Source organism: Cherax quadricarinatus, chromosome 5 (genome assembly GCF_038502225.1).
Source record: "Cherax quadricarinatus isolate ZL_2023a chromosome 5, ASM3850222v1, whole genome shotgun sequence".
Taxonomy (NCBI): domain Eukaryota; kingdom Metazoa; phylum Arthropoda; class Malacostraca; order Decapoda; family Parastacidae; genus Cherax; species Cherax quadricarinatus.
This window is the reverse complement of record NC_091296.1, coordinates 17,862,643-17,885,595: the sequence shown is the minus strand read 5'-3', so window position 1 is coordinate 17,885,595 and position 22,953 is coordinate 17,862,643. Positions and strand designations below refer to the sequence as shown.

General features: G+C 41.5%; 1 protein-coding gene across 6 annotated transcripts in view; it reads right to left on the bottom strand.

The window, feature by feature from the left end:
• Positions 1-22,953, bottom strand: part of LOC128684676 (uncharacterized) — a 170,949-nt gene that overhangs the window by 73,412 nt on the left and 74,584 nt on the right. For all 6 annotated transcript variants that reach the window (XM_070100862.1, XM_070100834.1, XM_070100857.1 and 3 more), the window contains one exon: positions 2,196-2,344. In XM_070100862.1, the coding sequence (XP_069956963.1) occupies positions 2,196-2,344 (149 nt within the window). The remainder of the gene's footprint in view (positions 1-2,195; positions 2,345-22,953) is intronic.

Genomic DNA, 22,953 nt, shown 5'->3' with positions numbered 1-22,953 from the left:
AGAATATGTCGCTGTTAGAGTATTTACGAGCGTGAGTGAGAGATTATCATGTGTTTACTCAGGCCGCCACTGAGATAAGAGAAACATTAACCAGGCTAACCCAAGAGGCAGCCCTGAGAGGGTGAAGATTCGACATTATAGCCAATGAAAGCTGTAGAGGCAGTGGAAGTGTGCGTAACAATAATTTGTTGGCCAATGAGAGCCTTAGAAGTAGCGGAAGTGGGCGGGGCAATCGTATGTTAGCCAATGATAGCCGTAGAGGCAGTGGAAGTGGGTGGAGCAATCATATGTTACAATGTTTTAAAGACATTCTAGGTATTCACCATCAAGTCACTTCTAGAATACCCACCATCATTGCTCGCGTGTTTGCACCTCAATCACTAGCAGGGTAGACCTCAGTTATGGTTAAATGCATTTTATTACAGGGATACCCAAGTGGTTAAAAGCATAAGCATGCAGGCCAGTAGCTTAGGGAAATTCTCTAGGGATGGGAGCAGCTACAACATGCTATCAGTCAGTTAACAGTAACTTGGGCCTAATGTCTACAGGACAAATTTATAAGCATAAATAGCTTTATGGCACTGTTCAATGGTGCTGTCAGCTGTAATTTAATATAACACGTCAACTTATCCTAAATATTATTTTCATATACAAAACCTTTTTCTTCAAAATTCTTCTAAAAGACTAGGTTCTTGAACCTCATATGGTGTCTAGGTTAGTCTCACTGGAGAAAAAGATAACACAGCCTGGGCACCAGCCTGCTAGCAAAGATACTTACCTTCCTGCATACCAAGTACATAAGAACTTCAGAACAAGATAAGGAAGTATATGACAAAGAAATATGCGACAGGAATAAGTTACTTAATCGAGTAGCAGACTCCATAAGTAACCAGCAAATGGCACCCTCCATTTACAACTTAAAGAGAGCCCGGGAGACCAGAATCTAATAAATGTCAGTCAAGCAATTCCCTGAAACTGAGTCAGAATCTAAGGGCAACTCTGAATATACTCGCCACTTGGCAATATTTTGTACTGTACATATCAAGGGAAAGAAAGCAAAGCTGAATCGTGATTAACTGAGATAAATGTGTATACAGCTATCGAAGCCTGCATCAAACCAGCCAGTGTGACCTTTTATATAGTGAAATAGTACTTAGAGCCTGCAGGAACAGTCATTATCATGGGGAACTTACCGGCTACCTGAAGAGTTATCCATGGGCGTTCCGCAATGCAGACATACACAAAGCCCTGCAAACATCCATACACACACACACACACACACTCGACCAGAGCATTAAAACAACCATAACCAGAGGGTAAAAATCCAAGAACTACATTGACATGACCGACGGGTGGTGATCAACTGGATACCAAACCACTTTAGCGTCTTTGGCAGCGATCTGGTAGATGAGGCTGCCAACACCACCACCAAACAGCGACAAAGTCATCAATGTGTCACCTCGTCTATAAGAAATAAAGATGCAAGATAAAACTATGACCACCAACATGGCTCGACACCCACACATTATTGCTATGAATGCTTCCATATCCACAGTGTTGACACACAAAAGCTAACACACGTTAAACCCTGAGACTTACTTAAAAATGAAACAAAGGTCAACAGATATTGTATCCGTGGGGAAGTTCTGAACCTGTAAGGGTCATGCAGCGTCTGGGGAATGAGAGGTAATTAGGTTTGAAACAAAGTGTTCCTGCAATTCTTGGTAACAAGAGCCGAAGTGGCTAGTTTTTTTGTGCACTATACATCCATCTCCTGGATGGTAGCGTAAGAGTATATGGATACACGAAAGACCTAGGAACCTGGCCCCACAGAAGTTACCATCTAGATAGTTGCTTCAAATGTATATCTTATTTTCGGTAATAAAATAACATCGCAGTATATAAACACCGTGAAGTGTATTTGTGTCAATGCATATGTGCTGAGAGTTAACTTTAGTTCCTATTTTAGGAATTACCGGGCCGCGAGGGCGTTGATCCCCGGAATACCCTCCAGGTTGACCCTAGGTAGGTAGACAGAGGTTATAATAATAATAATAATGTAACGTATGGTTGTCACGGCATCACCGTTGTCTCAATCTTCCTGGAGTGTATTCTGGGGATCAACGCTCCCGCGGCCCGGTCCACGACCAGGCCTCCCAGTGGATCAGGGCCTGATCAGTAGTGAGTGTACTCACCGTTCTGTCCCTGAGGTTGGTGACCCGACACGGCAGGGTGACACTGTGACCCAGCACGGCTGTGATGTTGACCTGGTCACTGGCCAGGGAAGGTTGACCTGTATCCTCCCAGCCGTGCCACCACTTCTGTGACACCGACTCCAACATTCCTGGTGATAACACTCACAGTTAATAAAGACTCATGATATAAAGCTAATTATGTGCTATAAGACTAATCAGAAGAATTAAAATATATCAACCATCAGTCATACCCTTGCTGCCTCTCCAGATTGTTTGTTTGTATTATATATGCAATAATCGCGAACGAGCGACACAAGATGCAAAATAACCACAGGGGAGGGAGCTGAATGGTAGCTCACATTGTCAAGGAACTATGAAAGTAATACATCAAAGGAAGGCAATTAAAGGGCTTAGACCACACCTCACAGTCAACTCCCACAACAAAGAGACACCTGACGCGGGACAATACCGGACTCATACGAAAAGAGGAACACTGCAGTAGGTCCGCTGGTCCAACTAGACAGGTCCTCACTACAACCCACCAACAAATCATTCTACCCAAGAAATAAGGTTTATTATTTGTCCAATGTATTATTAAACTCTAACCAAATTTTATTAATTATAAATGAATCTAATTTATACAAACCTAAGGAAATATTCACATTATTTTCAAAACTGTTTTTTATGAAACAAGATTCAATTATATTTCTGTCAACCATGGACTTGCTTGAAACAACTTTCTCAACTTTTTGATAATCAATTGGATGGTTAAAGTCTCTCACATGAATAAATAGAGCATTGGAATCTTGTCCAGTTCTAATGATATATTTATGTTGTTTTAATCTAAGTTCGAGATTTTTACCAGTTTGACCGTAATAAACTTTATCGCAAATTTTACAAGGAATCTTATAGACACATCCGTCAGCATTTGGGGGGGATTTCTTTATCAAAAGTTTTTTTTACTGTATCAAGATTTTTAAATACAACTTTAATATTAAAAGTCTTAAGAAGAGAAGGCATATCAACCAAGTTTTCATGGTAAGGGAGAACCAACATATTTTTAGTTGAATAAGGTTGGTTGTCCCTTTTCGGGTTGTAAAAGTATTTCTAGCAATTTTAAATCATTTCAGATCATTGGCTATTTCATAAATTTTGGATATTTTTTCATCTATGAACAAATACGCAAAGCTCTCAAAAACATTGATGAGAAAACAGACAGTTGAACTTTATCTTGATGGGAAGAATAATAGTGTACATAGGAACAGTTATTTGTAGGTTTTCTGTAAATTTTAAATTTGAATTCATTATTACTCTTAATAATTAAAACATCTAGAAAAGGCAATGAGTTATTTTCCTCAAACTCAACAGTAAAGTTTATAGAATGGGCTAAGCTATTTAATTTTCCAAGGAAATGGTGTATATCTACATTCTTGGGCATAAGACAAAATATCATCGACATATCTGAACCATTTTGCTCTATTATGGAGGATTGTGTTAAGCAATCTTGTTTCAAAAAATTCCCTGTATAGGTTACTAAGAACAGGTGAAAGAGGATTTCCCATTGCCATACCAAACTTCTGAGTGTAAAACTTATCATTAAATACAAATTTTGCATCAACAATGCAAAGTTTAATAAGTTTAATGATAGTAGGAACTGGCAATGGTAAATCATAATTAACGAGTTCTTCAGATAAGAAACTTAATAAATCATCAACAGGAACTTTCGTAAACAAGGAAGTAACATCAAAACTAACCATGTTAAAATAATTTAAGTCAGTCAAGGAGCTTAATTTATCAACTAAATCTAAGTTGTTTTTAACATTGAAGTTAGAAATTTTACCAACAATAGGGCTCAAAATGTCAACAAGCCATTTGGATAATTTATACGAATTCATACGTATTGTCCCGCGTCAGGTGTTTCTTTGTTGTGGGAGTTGACTGTGAGGTGTGGTCTAAGCCCTTTAATTGCCTTCCTTTGATGTATTACTTTCATAGTTCCTTGACAATGTGAGTAGTCACGAAAGCGCTTGGAATTTCACTACTCTTTCACAGTGGTTGTTTTTGCATATTTTAAAATCACCTGTTTACCGTGATCTTAGTGCGTATATATATATATATATATATATATATATATATATATATATATATATATATATATATATATATATATATATATATATAAATAATGTGTGTGTGTTCTCACCTATTTGTGGTTGCAGCGGTCGAGTCATAGCTCCTGGCCCCGCCTCTTCACTGGTCGCTACTAGGTCCTCTCTCTCCCTGCTCCACGAGCTTTATCATACCTCGTCTTAATTAAAACTACGTATGGATTCTGCCTCCACTACATCGCTTCCCAAACTATTCCACTTCCTGACGACTCTATGACTGAAGAAATACTTCCTAACATCCCTCTAACTCGTCTGAGTCTTTAGCTTCCAATTGTGACCCCTTGTTTCTGTGTCCTATCTCTGGAACATCCTGTCTCTGTCCACCTTATCTATTCCACGCAGTATTTTGTATGTCGTTATCATGTCTCCCCTAACCCTCCTGTCCTCCAGTGTCGTCAGGCCGGGGTGTGTGTGTGTGTTAAAAAAAATTCATGAATCTTTTGAAAATGAATGTAAGAAGAGCCTCTAGAAATGGAAAAATGGTTAGCAAAGCTTGTAAATATTGGTCAGGATTCTACATCAGGAGGAACGAGGAAGGGGGAAGGAGGAAAGGGGGAGGGGGGTAATGCAAGGGTCTATGCATTGCTTCAAGAAGTAGATCATGGCATTATCTTATTACCTATATATCCTCGTCTCTAAGAATTTACTTCTTTCTTAACCGCGTTTTTCCTCCTCTCCTGCAATCCTCTTATCCTCCCCATTTTCCCACCTGTCCTCTTACATCCGTCTTTCCTTTATCTTACTCTCTTACCCACGTCTTTCCTCCTCTCCTCTTATCCCAGTCACTGCTGCTGTTGATCTGCTTGCTTGCACTATGGAGTCACCCGCAGGTGTATTTCCCTTATCCCATCAGCACACCGCTTCCATCCTTACTGCCTTTGACAGTCTTAATATTTACACTGAGGGCCACTTGAGAGCACTTCTGCCTAGAGCTGCTCCACTTGGCGGTCCACTTGGCCCTCCATCCACTTCTCTCTGAGGGCCAGCTCCCGTTTTAGGACCTGACGCCTTTTCAGTAGCTTGTGTCATTATCGTCCGTCAATCTACCTTTCTGCCTCTCTACTAATCTACTACTTTGCTGCTGCTTTATCTCCCTCTGAACCTAATTACCAACTTACTCTCTACGACCCTTCTGTCTACTTACCTCTTTTCTCGTAATTCCCTTCCTCCCGCCCTCTTACTCCTTTCTCATGATCCCTCCCATAATCCATTCCTCCTCTCATTCTTTCCCTTCTCGTATTACTTTTCCTTTCACACTCCCTCTCCGTTCCTTCCTCCCTCCCTCCCTTCCTTCCCTCCCTCTCTCTCTCTCTCTCTCTCTCTCTCTCTCTCTCTCTCAAACTCCATTATTCAACCTATCTTCCTGGCAACAATGTCACTGCTTCACATTCGGTTTACTGTAAATTTCTAAATTGGGAAAAGTTAAATTAGATCAGGTTAGGACTACTGACTCCGGCCATACAATAGAGCAGAAAAATAATGTAAGGGACCTGGGAGTAGTAATGTCTGAGGATCTCACTTTCAAGGATCACAACAGTGCCACGATCACACGTGCAAAGAAAATGATAGGATGGATAATGAGAACTTTTAAAACGAGAGATGCCAAGCCCATGATGATCCTTTTCAAATCACTTCTCTCTAGGCTGGAATACTGCTGTACATTAACATCTCCATTCAAAGCAGGTGAAATCGCAGATCTAGAGAGTGTACAGAGTTCCTTTACTGCACGTATAAGTTCTGTCAAGCACCTTAACTACTGGGAACGCTTGGAAGCACTTGACTTGTACTCGTTGGAACGCAGGAGAGAGAGATATATCATAATCTACACTTGGAAAATCTTGGAAGGAATGGTCCCAAATCCGCACACAGAAATCACTCCCTACGAAAGTAAAAGACTGGGCAGGCGATGCAAAATGCCCCCAATAAAAAGTAGGGGCGCCATTGGTACACTAGGGAAAACACCATAAGTGTCCGGGGCCCAAAACTGTTCAACAGCCTCCCATCAAGCATTAGGGGAATTGCCAATAAACCCCTGGCTGCTTTCAAGAGAGAGCTGGACAGATACCTAAAGTCAGTGCCGGATCAGCCGGGCTGTGGCTCGTACGTTGGACTGCGTGCGGCCAGCAGTAACAGCCTAGTTGATCAGGCCCTGATCCATCGGGAGGCCTGGTCATGGACCGGGCCGCGGGGGCGTTGATCCCCGGAATAACCTCCAGGTAACCTCCAGGTAGGCTGTCCTATGTCCACAGAAAAAAATGAATATATATTATTATTATCATGGGGGAGCGCTAAACCCGTAGGGATTATACAGCGCCTGTGGGAGGGGGGAATGGAAGGTATTAAGGCTCAATTCCGGGAACTGGAGCACAGATCCAATTCCTTAGATCAAAAGCCCCTTCCTTCAGGGGATAATAAATTATCACATACCACAACGGAAAAGCTATAAGAAAAAAAAAAATAGTCTACCAAGCGAACAGAAAACAGGCAGCCGCTGTGCGAGGCTACGGTAACAATCAAATTTCTCATATCATATATAATCCTAATTTTAAAAGGGATGGACTGGTAAGCCAGCGGAAGGCCTCTGTCAGATAATCAAAAGCTCCAACTATGGGTCATCATATGACTAAGACCCGCGTCAGGAAAACTAAGGCCCGCGTCAGGAAACACTTGTACTGTTTCCTAACAAACCTTACCAAAGTCATAGTTTAACTGTTAAAGGTGACGCCAACAGTCACTTGTTTGACTGTTTTCATCAGTGTCATTATGTTTGTGTTTAAGAGGATGGGCTGCATTACTGTATTACTCATCTCTTACCTTACTTTACCCCCCAGACACTATCCCCTTACAGTAATCCAGCAGCTTTGTGTGGGAGAAACTGACTCAGCTAATCTAATTAACCTACCCCACACTCTTCTTACTCACCACTCTTTCACAGTATACTGTTCATTATTCTATATTACTTATATTTCTCCTACATTACTCACCACTCCTACGCACATTTATTCATCCTGTGAAGGCTAGATGTAAGTTTATTGTACAAATCGTATCCATCCTGTGGCCGGTAGTGACCCACTGAATGGGTCACCACTGACAAACTCTTGCGTCTAGGTACCGAAACAACTCTGAGCACTGTCCCGTGTCCTGAGACACATCCTTAGTGCTCAACCACTGTGAGGGATCGTCATCACTTGACGAAGACCCGAGTCAGGAGACACCTAGCTGCCAGCCCCCTGCTGGCATCCATACCACGGACCCACCTATTTATTTATTTATTTATTTATTTAATGTCTTTGCACAGTACATTGAGCAAAGTGGAGACGTGGGGATACAAACTGGATGGTTATTAAGCCATAGTATAAGTAATAAAATAAGAGACAGTGGATCGATGTGCAGGGAAACAGTGAACATGCAGTGATTAGATAATGGAAAAGGATAAACCGCCACCAAATCCTCTCGCCACCCTCCTCCTCCGACACCCCAACCAGCGGGGATGGTCCTCACCCCCCCCGGCACCTATACCCCTGACCACCGAACTACCTTTCATCACCGAAACCCAGCCACCACCACTACATATAACTGCCCAGGACAAGATAAACAGCAGTGATCATGACAGAAATAAGATGCTATGGGATGTATGATATATGATGTCATACATCATAAAAGTTTTTAATGTGTAATAAGTCTCCATACTAATTACATCCCACATACCCATGCAGTGACCTATAACACCCACACCTGCGTGCAGAGCTGAATGGTAAAGTGAAGATCAGGTTCTTGAGGTACTCAGTTGCAAATAGGATACAAGCAGGATGGCAGTACAGTATACCTGTGGGACATGTGAAAAGGCTCATGGGAAAAAATCTAGAATCACATGCAACCTTTGCTTTTCAAAACATAATGTTACCTGTGCAAGAATAAACACTGCAACCAAAAATGACATTTATCTAGATAGGTGTTTCTGGATCTGCAGCAGGGATGTGGAACTATGAACAGATATCAGGAAAGCACTCAGGAGGTTAATAAACAATAAACACGAAAAAAAGGAGGAACTATTGAATAGTATACCTGGAATATATATTGAGCATGGGAAGATAGGAGAAGAGTAAAGCCTAACAGAGAATGCCCAGTCTACAACAACTGACCCAAAAATAAGCAGATACACACTGGAAAAAACACAGGAAACAAAAACAACAGCTAGCTCAGTCCCCAGCCTTAGGGCTGACCCAGACCCAGCCTCCAGCCATTGTGAAAATCCGGATTCAGTTAAAGACTCCTCCACAGCCACCAACGCCATAGCCCCTAGTACAGATGTAGTAGAGGAGCCCTCCTCTGGGGTAGACTCTTCTGCAGCCATCACAGTCATAGCCTCTAGTACAGATGTAGTCGGGGAATCCCCTTCCAGGAAAAATGTTGGTGCCATGACAACAGATGGTGGTGTCTCTGGTTTGGCTATGAAGGACTGTAGTGCAGCTCTAGGGCCAGCACAAATTAAGAATACATCCAGCACGAATTGTACCCAGCTAAAAATAAAATGGTGCAAATACTATGTTTGGGGCATCTGTAAACACGGAATATCAGGGAAAACGAATGGGGCATTCAACTTTGAGCATCCCAAAAAATGCCGTGACCTCCTGTCTAGGGGAGTGTGTCGTTCTACCTCTTGCAGATACTTCCACCCTGAGATGTGTCAGTCTTCAGTCCTTGAAAAACAATGTTACAATATCAATTGCACAGCATATCATCTAAAAGGGACCAGGAGGCGCACACCCCATACAACACATCATGCAACAGAAAGAACAGGCAACAAGGGGGGGGGGAGTTGGCCTGTATGTCGAAGTCTCTCTCATTTGCACAGAGATACTGAACACCACAAATGATGTAGCTGAAATTTTGACAATAAAAATCGAGAACCAAAACTTAGTCATTGTACTTGTATATAAGCCACCGGATGCAACTTCCCAACAGTTCAAAGAACAACTGTCAAAAATTGACTCCTGTCTGGATAACTTTCCAGCCCCATCCCCAAACATCTTGCTGCATGGTAACTTCAATCTAAGACACACAAAATGGAAGAATATAGCAAATAATGTCGTAGCAGAAATATTCCCTGGAGGTAGCTCAGATGAATGGTCACACACGCAGGAGCTGCTGAATTTCTGCAACAAACACACCCTAAGTCAGCAGATAGTGGAGCCAACAAGACTGGAGAACACACTGGACCTTATTTTCACAAATAATGAGGACCTGGTAAGGAATATAACAATATCAAAAACAACAAATTCTGATCACAATCTAATCGAAGTCCAGACTTGCATGCACAGGAGTCCTGATCGGCAAGATGCATACAGTTATGAGGGTACCTTTACCAAATTCAACTTCAACAACAAGAACATCATCTGGGATCAGGTAAACTATGCCCCAAATGAAACATGCTGGGAGGATATCTTAAATTACATGGACCCTAACCAATGCCTCGAAAAGATCACCCTCCTGGTAGCTGAAGTATGTTCAAGGTATATTCCTATAAGACAAAAAAAAAAGTAGTAGTAAAGTGGAGAGAGATGCTCCCTCTACAGGAGAAGACGAAGAATCATTGAGCTCCTCGAGAACGCCAGATTATCTGATACACGGAAGGAAGTGCTAACCAGGGAAGTGGAAAATATTGAGCTGAAGTTAAAGGACTCATACAGGATTCAAAAGAGACAAGAGCTAAAAGCGATTAATGAAATTGAAAGAAATTCGAAACATTTCTTTTCATATGCCAAAAACAAGTCAAAAACCACTTCTAGTATAGGGCTCCTGCTCATTCAAGACGGATCCTACACAGACGACAACAAAGAAATGAGCGAGATACTGAAATTGCAGTATGACTCAGCGTTCAGCGAGCCACTAACCAGTTTAAAGATAGACAATCCAAACAATTTTTTCATGAATGAGCCTCAAAACCCTGCCAATGTAGGCCAGATTTATGACATAACCCTAACTCCACTAGACTTTGAGAAAACCATCGACGACACGCCCATGCACTCAGCCCCAGGCCCAGACTCGTGGAACTCGGTGTTCATTAAAAACTGCAAGAAACCCCTCTCACGGGCCCTAAGTATGCTATGGAGAAGGAGCTTAGACACAGGCGAGGTTCCACAGTCACTAAAAACAACAGATATAGCCCCACTCCATAAAGGTGGCAGCAAAGCAGTAGCTAAGAACTAAAGACCAATAGCTTTAACGTCTCACATCATAAAAATCTTTGAAAGAGTTCTAAGAAGCAGGATAGCAAACCATCTGGACTCCCAAAAATTGTACAACCCAGGGCAACATGGTTTCAGAGCAGGTCGCTCCTGCCTTTCGCAACTGCTTGACAACCATGATATGGTCCTAGATGCACTTGAAAACTAACAGAATGCGGATGTAGTATACACAGACTTTGCGAAAGCCTTTGGCAAGTGCAACCATGGTGTAATAGCACACAAAATGCGTGCTAAAGGGATAACCGGCAAAGTAGGCAGATGGATCTTCAACTTTCTAACCAGTTAGTTAAGACACTTGTGCAACATCTGGTTATCTTTATTGTAAACGTTTCGCCATCCAGTGGCTTTATCAATACAGATTCTTGGACATAATAAGAAAACAGAAGAACAAAAGATACAAAAAGTATACAAAAGATGAGGTAATCAGTCCCTCAGCCTTGGAGGTGGTGTTTAGAGCACCGTGGTTGTAGAGAATCTCTACAACCACGGTGCTCTAAACACCACCTCCAAGGCTGAGGGACTGATTACCTCGTCTTTTGTATATAGTTCTTCTGTTTTCTTATTATGTCCTAGAATCTGTATTGATAAAGCCACTGGATAGCGAAACGTCTACAATAAAGATAACCAGATGTTGCACAAGTGTCTTAACTTTCATCTTGTCGGTATTGTGTACCTGTCTTGCACAACTTTCTAACCAATCGCACACAAAGAGCAGTGGTAAACGGAGTTAAATCAGATGCTGCCATAGTGAAGAGCTCTGTCCCACAAGATACAGTACTCGCACCTATCCTGTTCCTTATTCTCATATCAGACAGAGATGTAAACCACAGCACTGTATCATCTTTTGCAAACGATACTAGGATCTGCATGAGAGTCATCCATCGAGGACACGGTAAAGCTCCAAGAAGATATAAACCAAGTTTTCCAATGGGCAACAGAGAACAATATGATGTTCAATGAAGACAAATTCCAACCACTCCGTTATGGAAAACTGGAGGAAATAATAACTAGGAGTGAGTATACTACAAACTCCAATCACACAATAGAGCGGAAAAGTAATGTGAATAGTGAATAGGCTGGAATACTGCTGAACATTAACATCCCCATTCAAGGCAGGTGAAATTGCAGAGCTAGAGAATGTACAGAGAACCTTTACTGCACGTATAAGTTCCATCAAACACTAACTACTGGGAGCGCCTGGAGGCACTTGACTTGTACTCACTAGAGCGCAGGCGAGAGAGATACATCATAATCTACACCTGGAAGATTCTGGAGGGGCTGGTCCCTAATATGCACACAGCAATCACTCCATACGAAAGCAAAAGACTTGGCAGGCGATGCAACATACCCCCAGTGAAAAGTAGGGGCGTCACTGGTACACTAAGAGAAAACACAATAAGTTTCCGGGGCATAAGACTGTTCAACAGCCTCCCATCAGCAATAAGGGGCATTACGGGAAGGCCCCTGGTTGTCTTCAAGAGGGAGCTGGACAGATACCTATAGACGGTGCCGGATCAGCCGGGCTGTGGTTCGTACGTTGGATTGCGCGCGGCCAGCAGTAACAGCCTCGTTGATCAGACCCTGATCCACCGGGAGGCCTGGTTGTGGACCGGGCCGCGGGGGCGTTGATCCCCGGAATGCCCTCCAAGTAGACTCCAGGTAGGTTAGGTTAGGTAAGGTTTGTTAGGAAACAGGACAAGTGTTCCCTGACAGGGATCTTAGTCACATGATCCGTTACTTGAACTTTTGGTCTTCTGACCGAGGCCTTCCGCTGGCTTACCGGTCCACTCCCTTTAAAAATTATGGTTATTATAAGCATTAGATACTACAAATGGGTCACCGTCTGTCGTGACCTCTGTGAGTACAGTGGAACAGACAACTGTTATGTCAAGTAATGATGCATCAGACGCCTGGAGTCACTTTTACCGAGAATAACAAGCAGCTAACTTTATATTCTTAGTAACATCTGACAGTTACACCCCTTTTCATTTATACGGCCAATGAAAACGTCCCTCATCTGAAATATTTGAAATCTTATACTGTTATGACTTACACGGCTCCTGGGAGGCCGCCGGGGATAAAGGGCGTATGCCACCCATGTCCCGAGAAACATTCTGAATTCTTTCCTGTGGTGATCTCTAATAGTTGGGATACGGCATTTTGTATTATAAATCTGTTTTAGAGATACTACCGTTGACATGAAACAGAAATGGAATGTAAATATTTTAATGATCCGAGATTAATGATCACCGTACATGGTAAGGAGGGGGGGGGTGAGGTAGTTTAGAAAAGGACAGAAGAATTGGAAAAAAGAGCACGAAATAAATATTAAGAGGGAAAAATAAGACCAAAGTGGCCATTCCACTTTGATATCTAAGAGAGAAGGCATGTGTGTTAACAGACTGGCAGGGTGGAATTTGACCACATGGCAAGCGAATCCTAAAACTCCTGGCATTATTTGTAATCGTGTTAACACAATTTCGTGAGTAGTGTACAAGAGGTGAAAGTGGATGACAATATGAAGCATCAGAGAAGGTACAGTGAGACGGAGTTGTCGGGCTCGCTGGATCAAGCACACACTTGTTTTCCAATCCGCGAAATGTGGTGTCAGCGATAAAGGGTTGGCAGGAACTTCAGACGAGTGAGATGAGATATTACATAAAACCATTCAGATTTAGATTTTGCAACCGAAACGACTAGTTTATTGTGCACCATATATCCATCTTGTGGACGGCAGCGCATGACCATGGGAATACACACAGGGTTTAGGAATCACGTCCTAGACTGGCTAAAAGGAGTACATCGAAATATGCAAGAAAATTTAGCATGTTCAAAAATTTATGGTACACAAGTTGTACGGATATTAAAAAAAAAAAACATATAAAACAAGCTTTAATTGAAACGTTTCACTCAGGATAGAGCTTTCTCAAATCATAGCTTAATAAAGCTCTACACATCAGAAAGTTGTCCCAACAAAAGCCTGTTCTGTATTCTGTGTGTTCACTCCCATACCTGACGATTACACAGGTTGCAAACATCAGCTTGGCAGAGACACGTGAGAGATCTAAAACCTGCATCATTCACATGTTTTTTCATCAGACAAATGCTGTTCAACAGCCGTTAGTGGTGGCTGGGCTGGCAGGTCTGGGTGGCACAACATGATAGCATAATATCAGGTGAGAACAAATGACAGCCGAGAAATTTGTCTCGTGATAAAATCCACGAGGCTGTCAACAAAACATACAGAGAGGAGGCTACAAACATGAAGGCAGGTATCCACAATTCCGGTATCTGCAAGGCTGATATCTGCATGACTGGTATCCGCAAGGCTGGTATCTACAAAGCAGATATCTTCAAGGCCAGTATTTATGAGACCGGTATCCACAAGTCCGTTATCTACAACGTTGGTATCCATAAAGCCGGCATTTGCATGGCCAGTATCTACAAGGCCAGTATCTACAAGGTGAAAACCTTTGTCAAATCACCGAAAGCTCCAGAGATCGGGGTCATCGTGTAATAAAGACGAACGTCAAGAAAGTTGTACCCCCCACCTCTCCTGACAAACAAAACCCCACCACTCCACAAAAACCATGTAGTACCACCCCCTTGGGTTCTGTTGTATTCACGTGAGGAGTCGAGATAGTATTCTAAGCATATTATGTTGTTGTCAACTACCTGTACAAAGTTATTATCATATTTAAATTATTTGTAACACACACAAGCCTCTGCTAGGTAGAGTTCGAATACATAAATTTGAATAAACGTAAATATACGCCACACTTGAATTGTAAAACGCAATTTAGTAATCTCAAATACGATTCTTACACCTGTTGCCCCTCTTCACCTACTAGTAAATTGGTACTTAGGTGTTAGTTGAGTGTTGTGGGTGACAGCCTAGAGAGCCGTATCATCTCTGGGCTTTAAAATTAACTCAGGATATATTCACCGGGAGGTGTATTTCTCTGAGCGTATATATGCTGAGAGTTTAATCCCTATTTTAGAGATAATAGTATTCTTGTCTAATGGTTTGTTCTGACTTAATGGCCCTAGCGTAGTTAATGGGATTTAAACCTCCAATAAAAAACCAAGCAATCAGCTGGGAGTTGGATGACTTCAAAATGAACTGCGTTATAAAAGAAGTCTCAAGACATTACCTCAGTATCCGAAATAGTAAAAATGGATTAAAAAGAAATAAACTAAAAATGATATCAAGTAGAATAAGAAACGAATAACTCGATAAAAGAAAAGCTTGAGAACAAAGCGGACGCCTTTTAAAACAGCATTAGTAGCATCTAAATGCTTGACTCTCACTTGAAGTACATCAGTTGCTTCAAACCTCCATAAACCGTCACGGATCCTTTGAAATGCTCGCCAAACCGTATATTTATTTCACGGCGGTATAAATCTATTTTTTTTTTAACATGGATGTTACCCCTCGCATTCTCTCTCTGTCTCTCTGTCTCTGTCTCTCTCTCTGTCTCTGTCTCTCTCTCTGTGTCTCTGTCTCTGTACGTAATCGTAAGTTTACTCTCTTCCAAATGAACACAATCTATATGCATACTCTTACGTACGCTTTCTTGCTTTGCTCTCATTCTCTCTCGAAATGTCCCGGCATGATAGTGGCTTTCTTTGTACCAATCAAATTATCTAGTTGTGGTATTCCCAGAAAGACCCACCACAGGGCCCAGGGTAGAGGGGGGTGAACCAACAAAGTACTCAAGAAGTATGTAATGGGTGTCGCTATTACCAAGAGTGATGGAATAGGTGCCAATACTGACAAAAAAAATGTGTTGGAATAGGTGTCAATAATGCCGAAAGGTGCTGTAATGGGTGTTACTGCTGCCAAGAACATTGTAATGGGGTGACTCCTGCCACGAGTGGTATAATGGGTGCCACTGCTGCCAAGTAGGGTTTTAACGGGTGTCACTACTGCCAACAGTACAACTTCCCGTGTGTACCTTCCACACTAAAATACTATAACTGGATCCCAGGCAAGCATATGGCGATGTTTTTTGCTGGTTGTCCTAAAGGGACTTTTTTCATGTTCATAATATAGCTATTCGTTTTTTCAAAGTTGGAATTAAACTACGAGAATATTTAATAACCTTACCTATAGGGCTAGATTGGATAGATGAAAATGAAAATGTTTGTTTCCTTGAAAAGCTTATAATGTGTGGTTTACATATTATAAAATATTAATTACAAAGAAGGCCTTTATGTAGTCTAACAAATTCCCTCTTAGTCTCCCATCTCACTCTACTTTCATTGTTATTATATTACTATATACATATAAAAGCGTCTTACTAGTATGAAAATGAGAGGGGCGGGAGAAATCAGGTTTAATGCGAGGAAAGGGAAGGTAGCTCCGACACAATTTCGCAAGAGCCCTTCATCAACTTCAAGGCACAATTTTTGAAGAGATAGTCTATCCTGACTGTTCCTCCTTGCTTTATCTCTCGGTTAAACTTCCCTTTTCTTAAACAGACTAATCTCTCTTCCTCATTCCTCTTTCTGTTTTCTTTATAACTCCCTCCTCCTAGCTCCTCTTAAGTCTTATTCCACTTTCATGCCCTTCCTTCTAGCCACTCTTATTCCCTCCCTCTTCTAGTGTAACCAGAGTCTTTGCACTACCAGAACCACAAATTGCATTTGTATGTTAATATCTGTCCACGAGAAGCCTAGCAGCTGACGAGGCTTGTGTAAACACCGCCAGGAAATTCCGTGGCATTTCAGAAACATTTGTAGCTTTTGTCAGAATTATTCTACCATGTCACAGACTATTAATTGTATACAGCACTGTTACAACGTGCATCTTCATGCTACCTTACATCGTTCTTGTATATAGAGTCCTTACATTGTACATTCTATTTTAAAATATTTCAGTAGGGTGTTCCGACACTTAATTATCGTATATAACAGTGTAGTCACACATTACGAATGTTCCCACTATGTTATTCTCATACAGAATACAGTACCTGAATTAGATGTTCTTATGTTACTCTTACAGAATACAGTACCTGAATTAGATGTTCTTATCATGTTACTTAATCCAGGATTTCAATCTGGGGGTTTAATCCAGGATTTCAATCTGGGGGGTTAATCCAGGATTTCAATCTGGGGGCTTAATCCAGGATTTCAATCTGGAGGCTCAATCCAGGATTTCAATCTGGGGGCTTAATCCAGGATTTCAAGCTGGAGGCTTAATCCAGGATTTCAATCTGGAGGCTTAATCTAGGATTTCAATCTGGGGGCTTAATCCAGGATTTCAATCTGGGGGCTTAATCCAGGATTTCAATCTGGGGGCTTAATCCAGGATTTCAATCTGGGGGCTTAATCCAGGATTTCAATCTGCGGGAATGGGTTTAATATCCTGGTCTGGGCGTGTTGAGGTTCACCCTAGACAAACAGGACGAATGGACGATTCCAATTCTGCAATTTAATGTAGTAGGGAATATGTATAGAGATAGTTGCAGCCACTTCCACACGCCAGAGCTCCTGGGTTTGAACTGACCTGATCTATGGAGCCCTCAGGCACCCTGACACAGGCCGGGCAGCATTGAGTCGTGCGTAATATCTCTGCTATAAGACCGCTAACGGACGATACAGTAAATACCAATACACGGGGTGGCAACACTGACAAGGGATTAATCCAGGATTTCAAAGTAGGGGCTTAATCCAAGATTTTAATCTGGGTGGCTTAAAAAACGCATGATGCTGAAAAAAATAATCGTCTCGTTAAACATATGATTGTCAGTATGTTCATGAAAGTTCTTCAGCCGTCTTGTTTTCCTGGTCACTGGTCAGTGCAATACAATGAAAATTAGCCATTAATAAAAAAAAAATACGTGTGTGCATCTGGGGACTTAAGCCCCCCTTCCAAGCTCCCCTGGGTTGCGTCTCCCCCAGCTTACCCGTGGCTGCGTCTTCCCCAGCTTACCCGTGGCTGCGCCTCCCCCTCGCAGCTCCCCCGTGGCCCCGCCTCCTCTCACAGATACTCTCCTGAGTCTCTGTTTATCCAGTTGTTGTGAGTCACTTCACCAAGAGACACTGTCGACCAACTCATTATTATAATCTCGTTTCTTTTTTTCACGTACCACGTATGTGACAGGAATTTAATGTCACGTTTTTGTGTTAGCATTCTTGCGAGAGATTTTATTATCAAAAAATTGTTTAGAGAATTATTTTTGACTAGCCATGAATTTTTTTGTATGTGCATTGTGCTAAAAAAAATTATGGAAAATTTAATAATTTTTTTGTTAGTTTCTGTTAGTAACATTTTTATTTAATTTTTTTTTCTCATTTAGCGAGATAAAATTGTGTGTTTAATATGGGTGATTTTTAACGTTTTTTTGTGAGTTTTTAATAGGCAAACACAATTACTGAAGATGGAGAAGAAGAGGGAGAAGAACAAGAGGGAAGAGAAGAGAGAGAAGAAGAAGGAGAAGAGGGAGGAGGGAGGAGAAGAAATAATTAAGGACAAGAAGAACTAACTTATACATTGTGGAAGGTTTGCTTCTGGGAGAGAGATGAGAAAGGTATAACATAAAAGCTTACGGTCTTCATAAAGGTTATATTACCAGAACTAAACCACAATCTGGTACTTACTATAAAAATAAATTTTTAAAGGGGAGGGGGGGGGGTAGATCGGTAAGCCAGCGGAAGGGTACGGTTAAGTGACCAAAAGCTCCAGTGGTGGGTCATCATGTGACTTAGACCCGCATCAGGAAACACCTGTCCTATTTCCTGACAAAACTTACCTACCCTACCTACTTCCCTCAAGACAGTCAGGATAGTAGAGCAGAAGGCTCTCTCCACGTATCAGCCTCAAAAAAGTGGACGAAGATTATTACATTTTGTATCGAAAAAACACACACACACACACTAACACACACACACACACACACACACACACACACACACACACACACACACACACACACACACACACACACACACACACAAAAGAAAAAGGTAAGCAAAGTCTGTACACGATTATCACTGGCGCCAGAACACTTCCTCTCAGGTAAACATTGACCTTTAAGATGGTTATAACTAGGGTCATAATTTTTAAAAGGGTGGACCGGTAACCCAGCGGAAGGCCACGGTCAGATGACCAAAAGCTCAAACGATGGGTCATCATGTGACTAAGACCCGCGTTAGGAAACACTTGTCCTGCTTCCTGACGAACCTTACATAATTGGCATTTATTATTTTTAATTTGACTTAAAAAATCGTCGGAAAATCGACTTTGACGTTAAAACATAAACGTCGGGAAATGTTTATGTTCTCTTGTCTTTCTGGTGGGTTCTTCTGTCTCGCCGTTTATATTATTCCATTGTTGTCAGTGTGTGCTAACAGTGTCATCGTTGTCAGTGTATGCTAACAGTGTCATCGTTGTCAGTGTATGCTAACAGTGTCATTGTTGTCAGTGTATGCTAACAGTGTCATTGTTGTCAGTGTGTGCTAACAGTGTCATTGTTGTCAGTGTATGCTAACAGTGTCATCGTTGTCAGTGTGTGCTAACAGTGTCATTGTTGTCAGTGTATGCTAACAGTGTCATTGTTGTCAGTGTATGCTAACAGTGTCATTGTTGTCAGTGTATGCTAACAGTGTCATCGTTGTCAGTGTATGCTAACAGTGTCATTGTTGTCAGTGTATGCTAACAGTGTCATCGTTGTCAGTGTATGCTAACAGTGTCATCGTTGTCTGTGTATGCTAACAGTGTCATTGTTGTCAGTGTGTGCTAACAGTGTCATCGTTGTCAGTGTATGCTAACAGTGTCATTGCTGTCAGTGTGTGCTAACAGTGTCATTGTTGTCAGTGTGTGCTAACAGTGTCATCGTTGTCAGTGTATGCTAACAGTGTCATCGTTGTCAGTGTATGCTAACAGTGTCATTGTTGTCAGTGTATGCTAACAGTGTCATTGTTGTCAGTGTGTGCTAACAGTGTCATCGTTGTCAGTGTGTGCTAACAGTACCATTGTTGTCAGTGTACCCTAACAGTACCATTATCAGTGTACCCTAACAGTGCCATTGTTGTCAGTGTGTGCTAACAGTGTCACTGTTGTCAGTGTAAGCTAACAGTGTCATTGTTGTCAGTGTACCCTAACAGTACCACTGTTGTCAGTGTACCCTAACAGTACCATTGTCAGTGTACCCTTACAGTACCATTGCTGTCAGTGTGTGCTAACAGTGTCATTGTTGTCAATGTATGCTAACAGTGTCATTGTTGTCAGTGTAAGCTAACAGTGTCATTGTTGTCAGTGTACCCTAACAGTACCATTGTTGTCAGTGTACCCTAACAGTACCATTGTTGTCAGTGTACCCTAACAGTACCATTGTTGTCAGTGTATGCTAACAGTGTCATTGTCAGTGTATGCTAACAGTGTCATTGTTGTCAGTGTATGCTAACAGTGTCATTGTTGTCAGTGTATGCTAACAGTGTCATTGTTGTCAGTGTGTGCTAACAGTGTCATCGTTGTCAGTGTATGCTAACAGTGTCATCGTTGTCAGTGTATGCTAACAGTGTCATTGTTGTCAGTGTATGCTAACAGTGTCATCGTTGTCAGTGTATGCTAACAGTGTCATTGTTGTCAGTGTGTGCTAACAGTGTCATTGTTGTCAGTGTATGCTAACAGTGTCATCGTTGTCAGTGTATGCTAACAGTGTCATCGTTGTCAGTGTGTGCTAACAGTGTCATTGTTGTCAGTGTAAGCTAGCAGTGTCATTGTTGTCAGTGTATGCTAACAGTGTCATCGTTGTCAGTGTATGCTAACAGTGTCATCGTTGTCAGTGTATGCTAACAGTGTCATTGTTGTCAGTGTAAGCTAGCAGTGTCATTGTTGTCAGTGTAAGCTAACAGTGTCATTGTTGTCAGTGTATGCTAACAGTGTCATTGTTGTCAGTGTAAGCTAGCAGTGTCATTGTTGTCAGTGTAAGCTAACAGTGTCATTGTTGTCAGTGTAAGCTAACAGTGTCATTGTTGTCAGTGTATGCTAACAGTGTCATTGTTGTCAGTGTATGCTAACAGTGTCATTGTTGTCAGTGTAAGCTAACAGTGTCATTGTTGTCAGTGTATGCTAACAGTGTCATTGTTGTCAGTGTATGCTAACAGTGTCATCGTTGTCAGTGTAAGCTAACAGTGTCATTGTTGTCAGTGTGCTAACAGTGTCATTGTTGTCAGTGTGCTAACAGTGTCAATGTTGTCAGTGTAAGCTAACAGTGTCATTGTTGTAATAAAGTTGGTAGAATTACCGACAATATGTAAAGTAAAAGGACACAAGTGCAACTAATGTGACATTTATTGTGGCAACGTTTCGCTCTCCAGGAGCTTTATCAAGCCATTACAGCTTGATAAAGCTCCTGGAGAGCGAAACGTTGCCACAATAAATGTCACATTAGTTGCACTTGTGTCCTTTTACTTTACATAGTGTCATTGTTGTCAGTGTAAGCTAACAGTGTCATTGTTGTCAGTGTATGCTAACAGTGTCATTGTTGTCAGTGTATGCTAACAGTGTCATTGTTGTCAGTGTATGCTAACAGTGTCATCGTTGTCAGTGTAAGCTAACAGTGTCATTGTTGTCAGTGTGTGCTAACAGTGCCATTGTTGTCAGTGTGTGCTAACAGTGTCATTGTTGTCAGTGTATGCTAACAGTGTCATCGTTGTCAGTGTAAGCTGACAGTGTCATTGTTGTCAGTGTATGCTAACAGTGTCATTGTTGTCAGTGTATGCTAACAGTGTCATCGTTGTCAGTGTAAGCTAACAGTGTCATTGTTGTCAGTGTGCTAACAGTGTCAATGTTGTCAGTGTAAGCTAACAGTGTCATTGTTGTCAGTGTATGCTAACAGTGTCATTGTTGTCAGTGTATGCTAACAGTGTCATTGTTGTCAGTGTATGCTAACAGTGTCACTGTTGTCAGTGTATGCTAACAGTGTCATTGTTGTCAATGTATGCTAACAGTGTCATTGTTGTCAATGTATGCTAACAGTGTCATTGTTGTCAATGTATGCTAACAGTGTCATTGTTGTCAATGTATGCTAACAGTGTCATTGTTGTCAATGTATGCTAACAGTGTCATTGTTGTCAATGTATGCTAACAGTGTCATTGTTGTCAGTGTATGCTAACAGTGTCATTGTTGTCAGTGTGTGCTAACAGTGTCATTGTTGTCAATGTATGCTAACAGTGTCATTGTTGTCAGTGTATGCTAACAGTGTCACTGTTGTCAGTGTATGCTAACAGTGTCATTGTTGTCAGTGTATGCTAACAGTGTCATTGTTGTCAGTGTATGCTAACAGTGTCATTGTTGTCAGTGTATGCTAACAGTGTCATTGTTGTCAATGTATGCTAACAGTGTCATTGTTGTCAGTGTAAGCTAACAGTGTCATTGTTGTCAGTGTATGCTAACAGTGTCATTGTATTATTCTTTCTCACACTGTGTAATTGTCATTATATGTTAGAGCTGTTATTATTGTATATTATAATTAGTTAGTATTGAGGGAGGCTCTAAACCCTGTGAACGTCTGAGGAACGGGGAGGTAATCATGTGTGACCCGAGAAAGAGAATTGTAGTTTATCTCTTGGATCAAAAGTCTTTAACCAGTATCATGTATATAATAATAATAATAATAGGGGAGGTAAAAAGTCACAGCAAAATGAGACCTTTATTCGTACCATTTTATTAATGAGAAGGACCTTTGGCTGTGTCTTTAATTTCCAATAAAATAAAAACTAAAATAATGATAAATGTTTTCATTGGGTGTGTTTTTTTAATGAAGGTACTAGGAGAGGTGAAAGGATGGAGGAGGTATGGGGAAGGAGGGAGAGGAGGAGGATAAGGTATGGGGAATGAGGGAGAGGAAGAGGAGCGTAGGATGAAGACAGAGAGAGATGGGAGGAAGATGGTCAGTAGGGACAAACTACAGCAGTTTCATCAAGGAAAGAACAAATACAAATTAAACAGATGAAAGTCAATTATGGTTGTAGAACACAAAAAGGTAAAAATGTTAAGATATTTCTTGGATCAAGAGCCTTCCACCAGCATCAAGACACCCCCTTGAAGGAAAAAATGCTAAATATCAAGGTCAGGAAAATGACTAACTATATTATACGAAGTTTTACAACAAGGAGATGCCAAGCCAATGATGGTACACTTCAATTAAACAGTGGCTTGTGGCTCAAGTGGTAGCGCCTTCGGCTCACAACCGAGGGACCCGGGTTCGATCCTGACACGAGTAGAAACACTGGCCACCTTTCTTCACACCCGCTGCCCCTGTTCACCCAGCAGTAAGTAGGTACCTGAGAGCTAGTTGACTGCTGTGGTTAACATTCTGGGAGAGATTGGA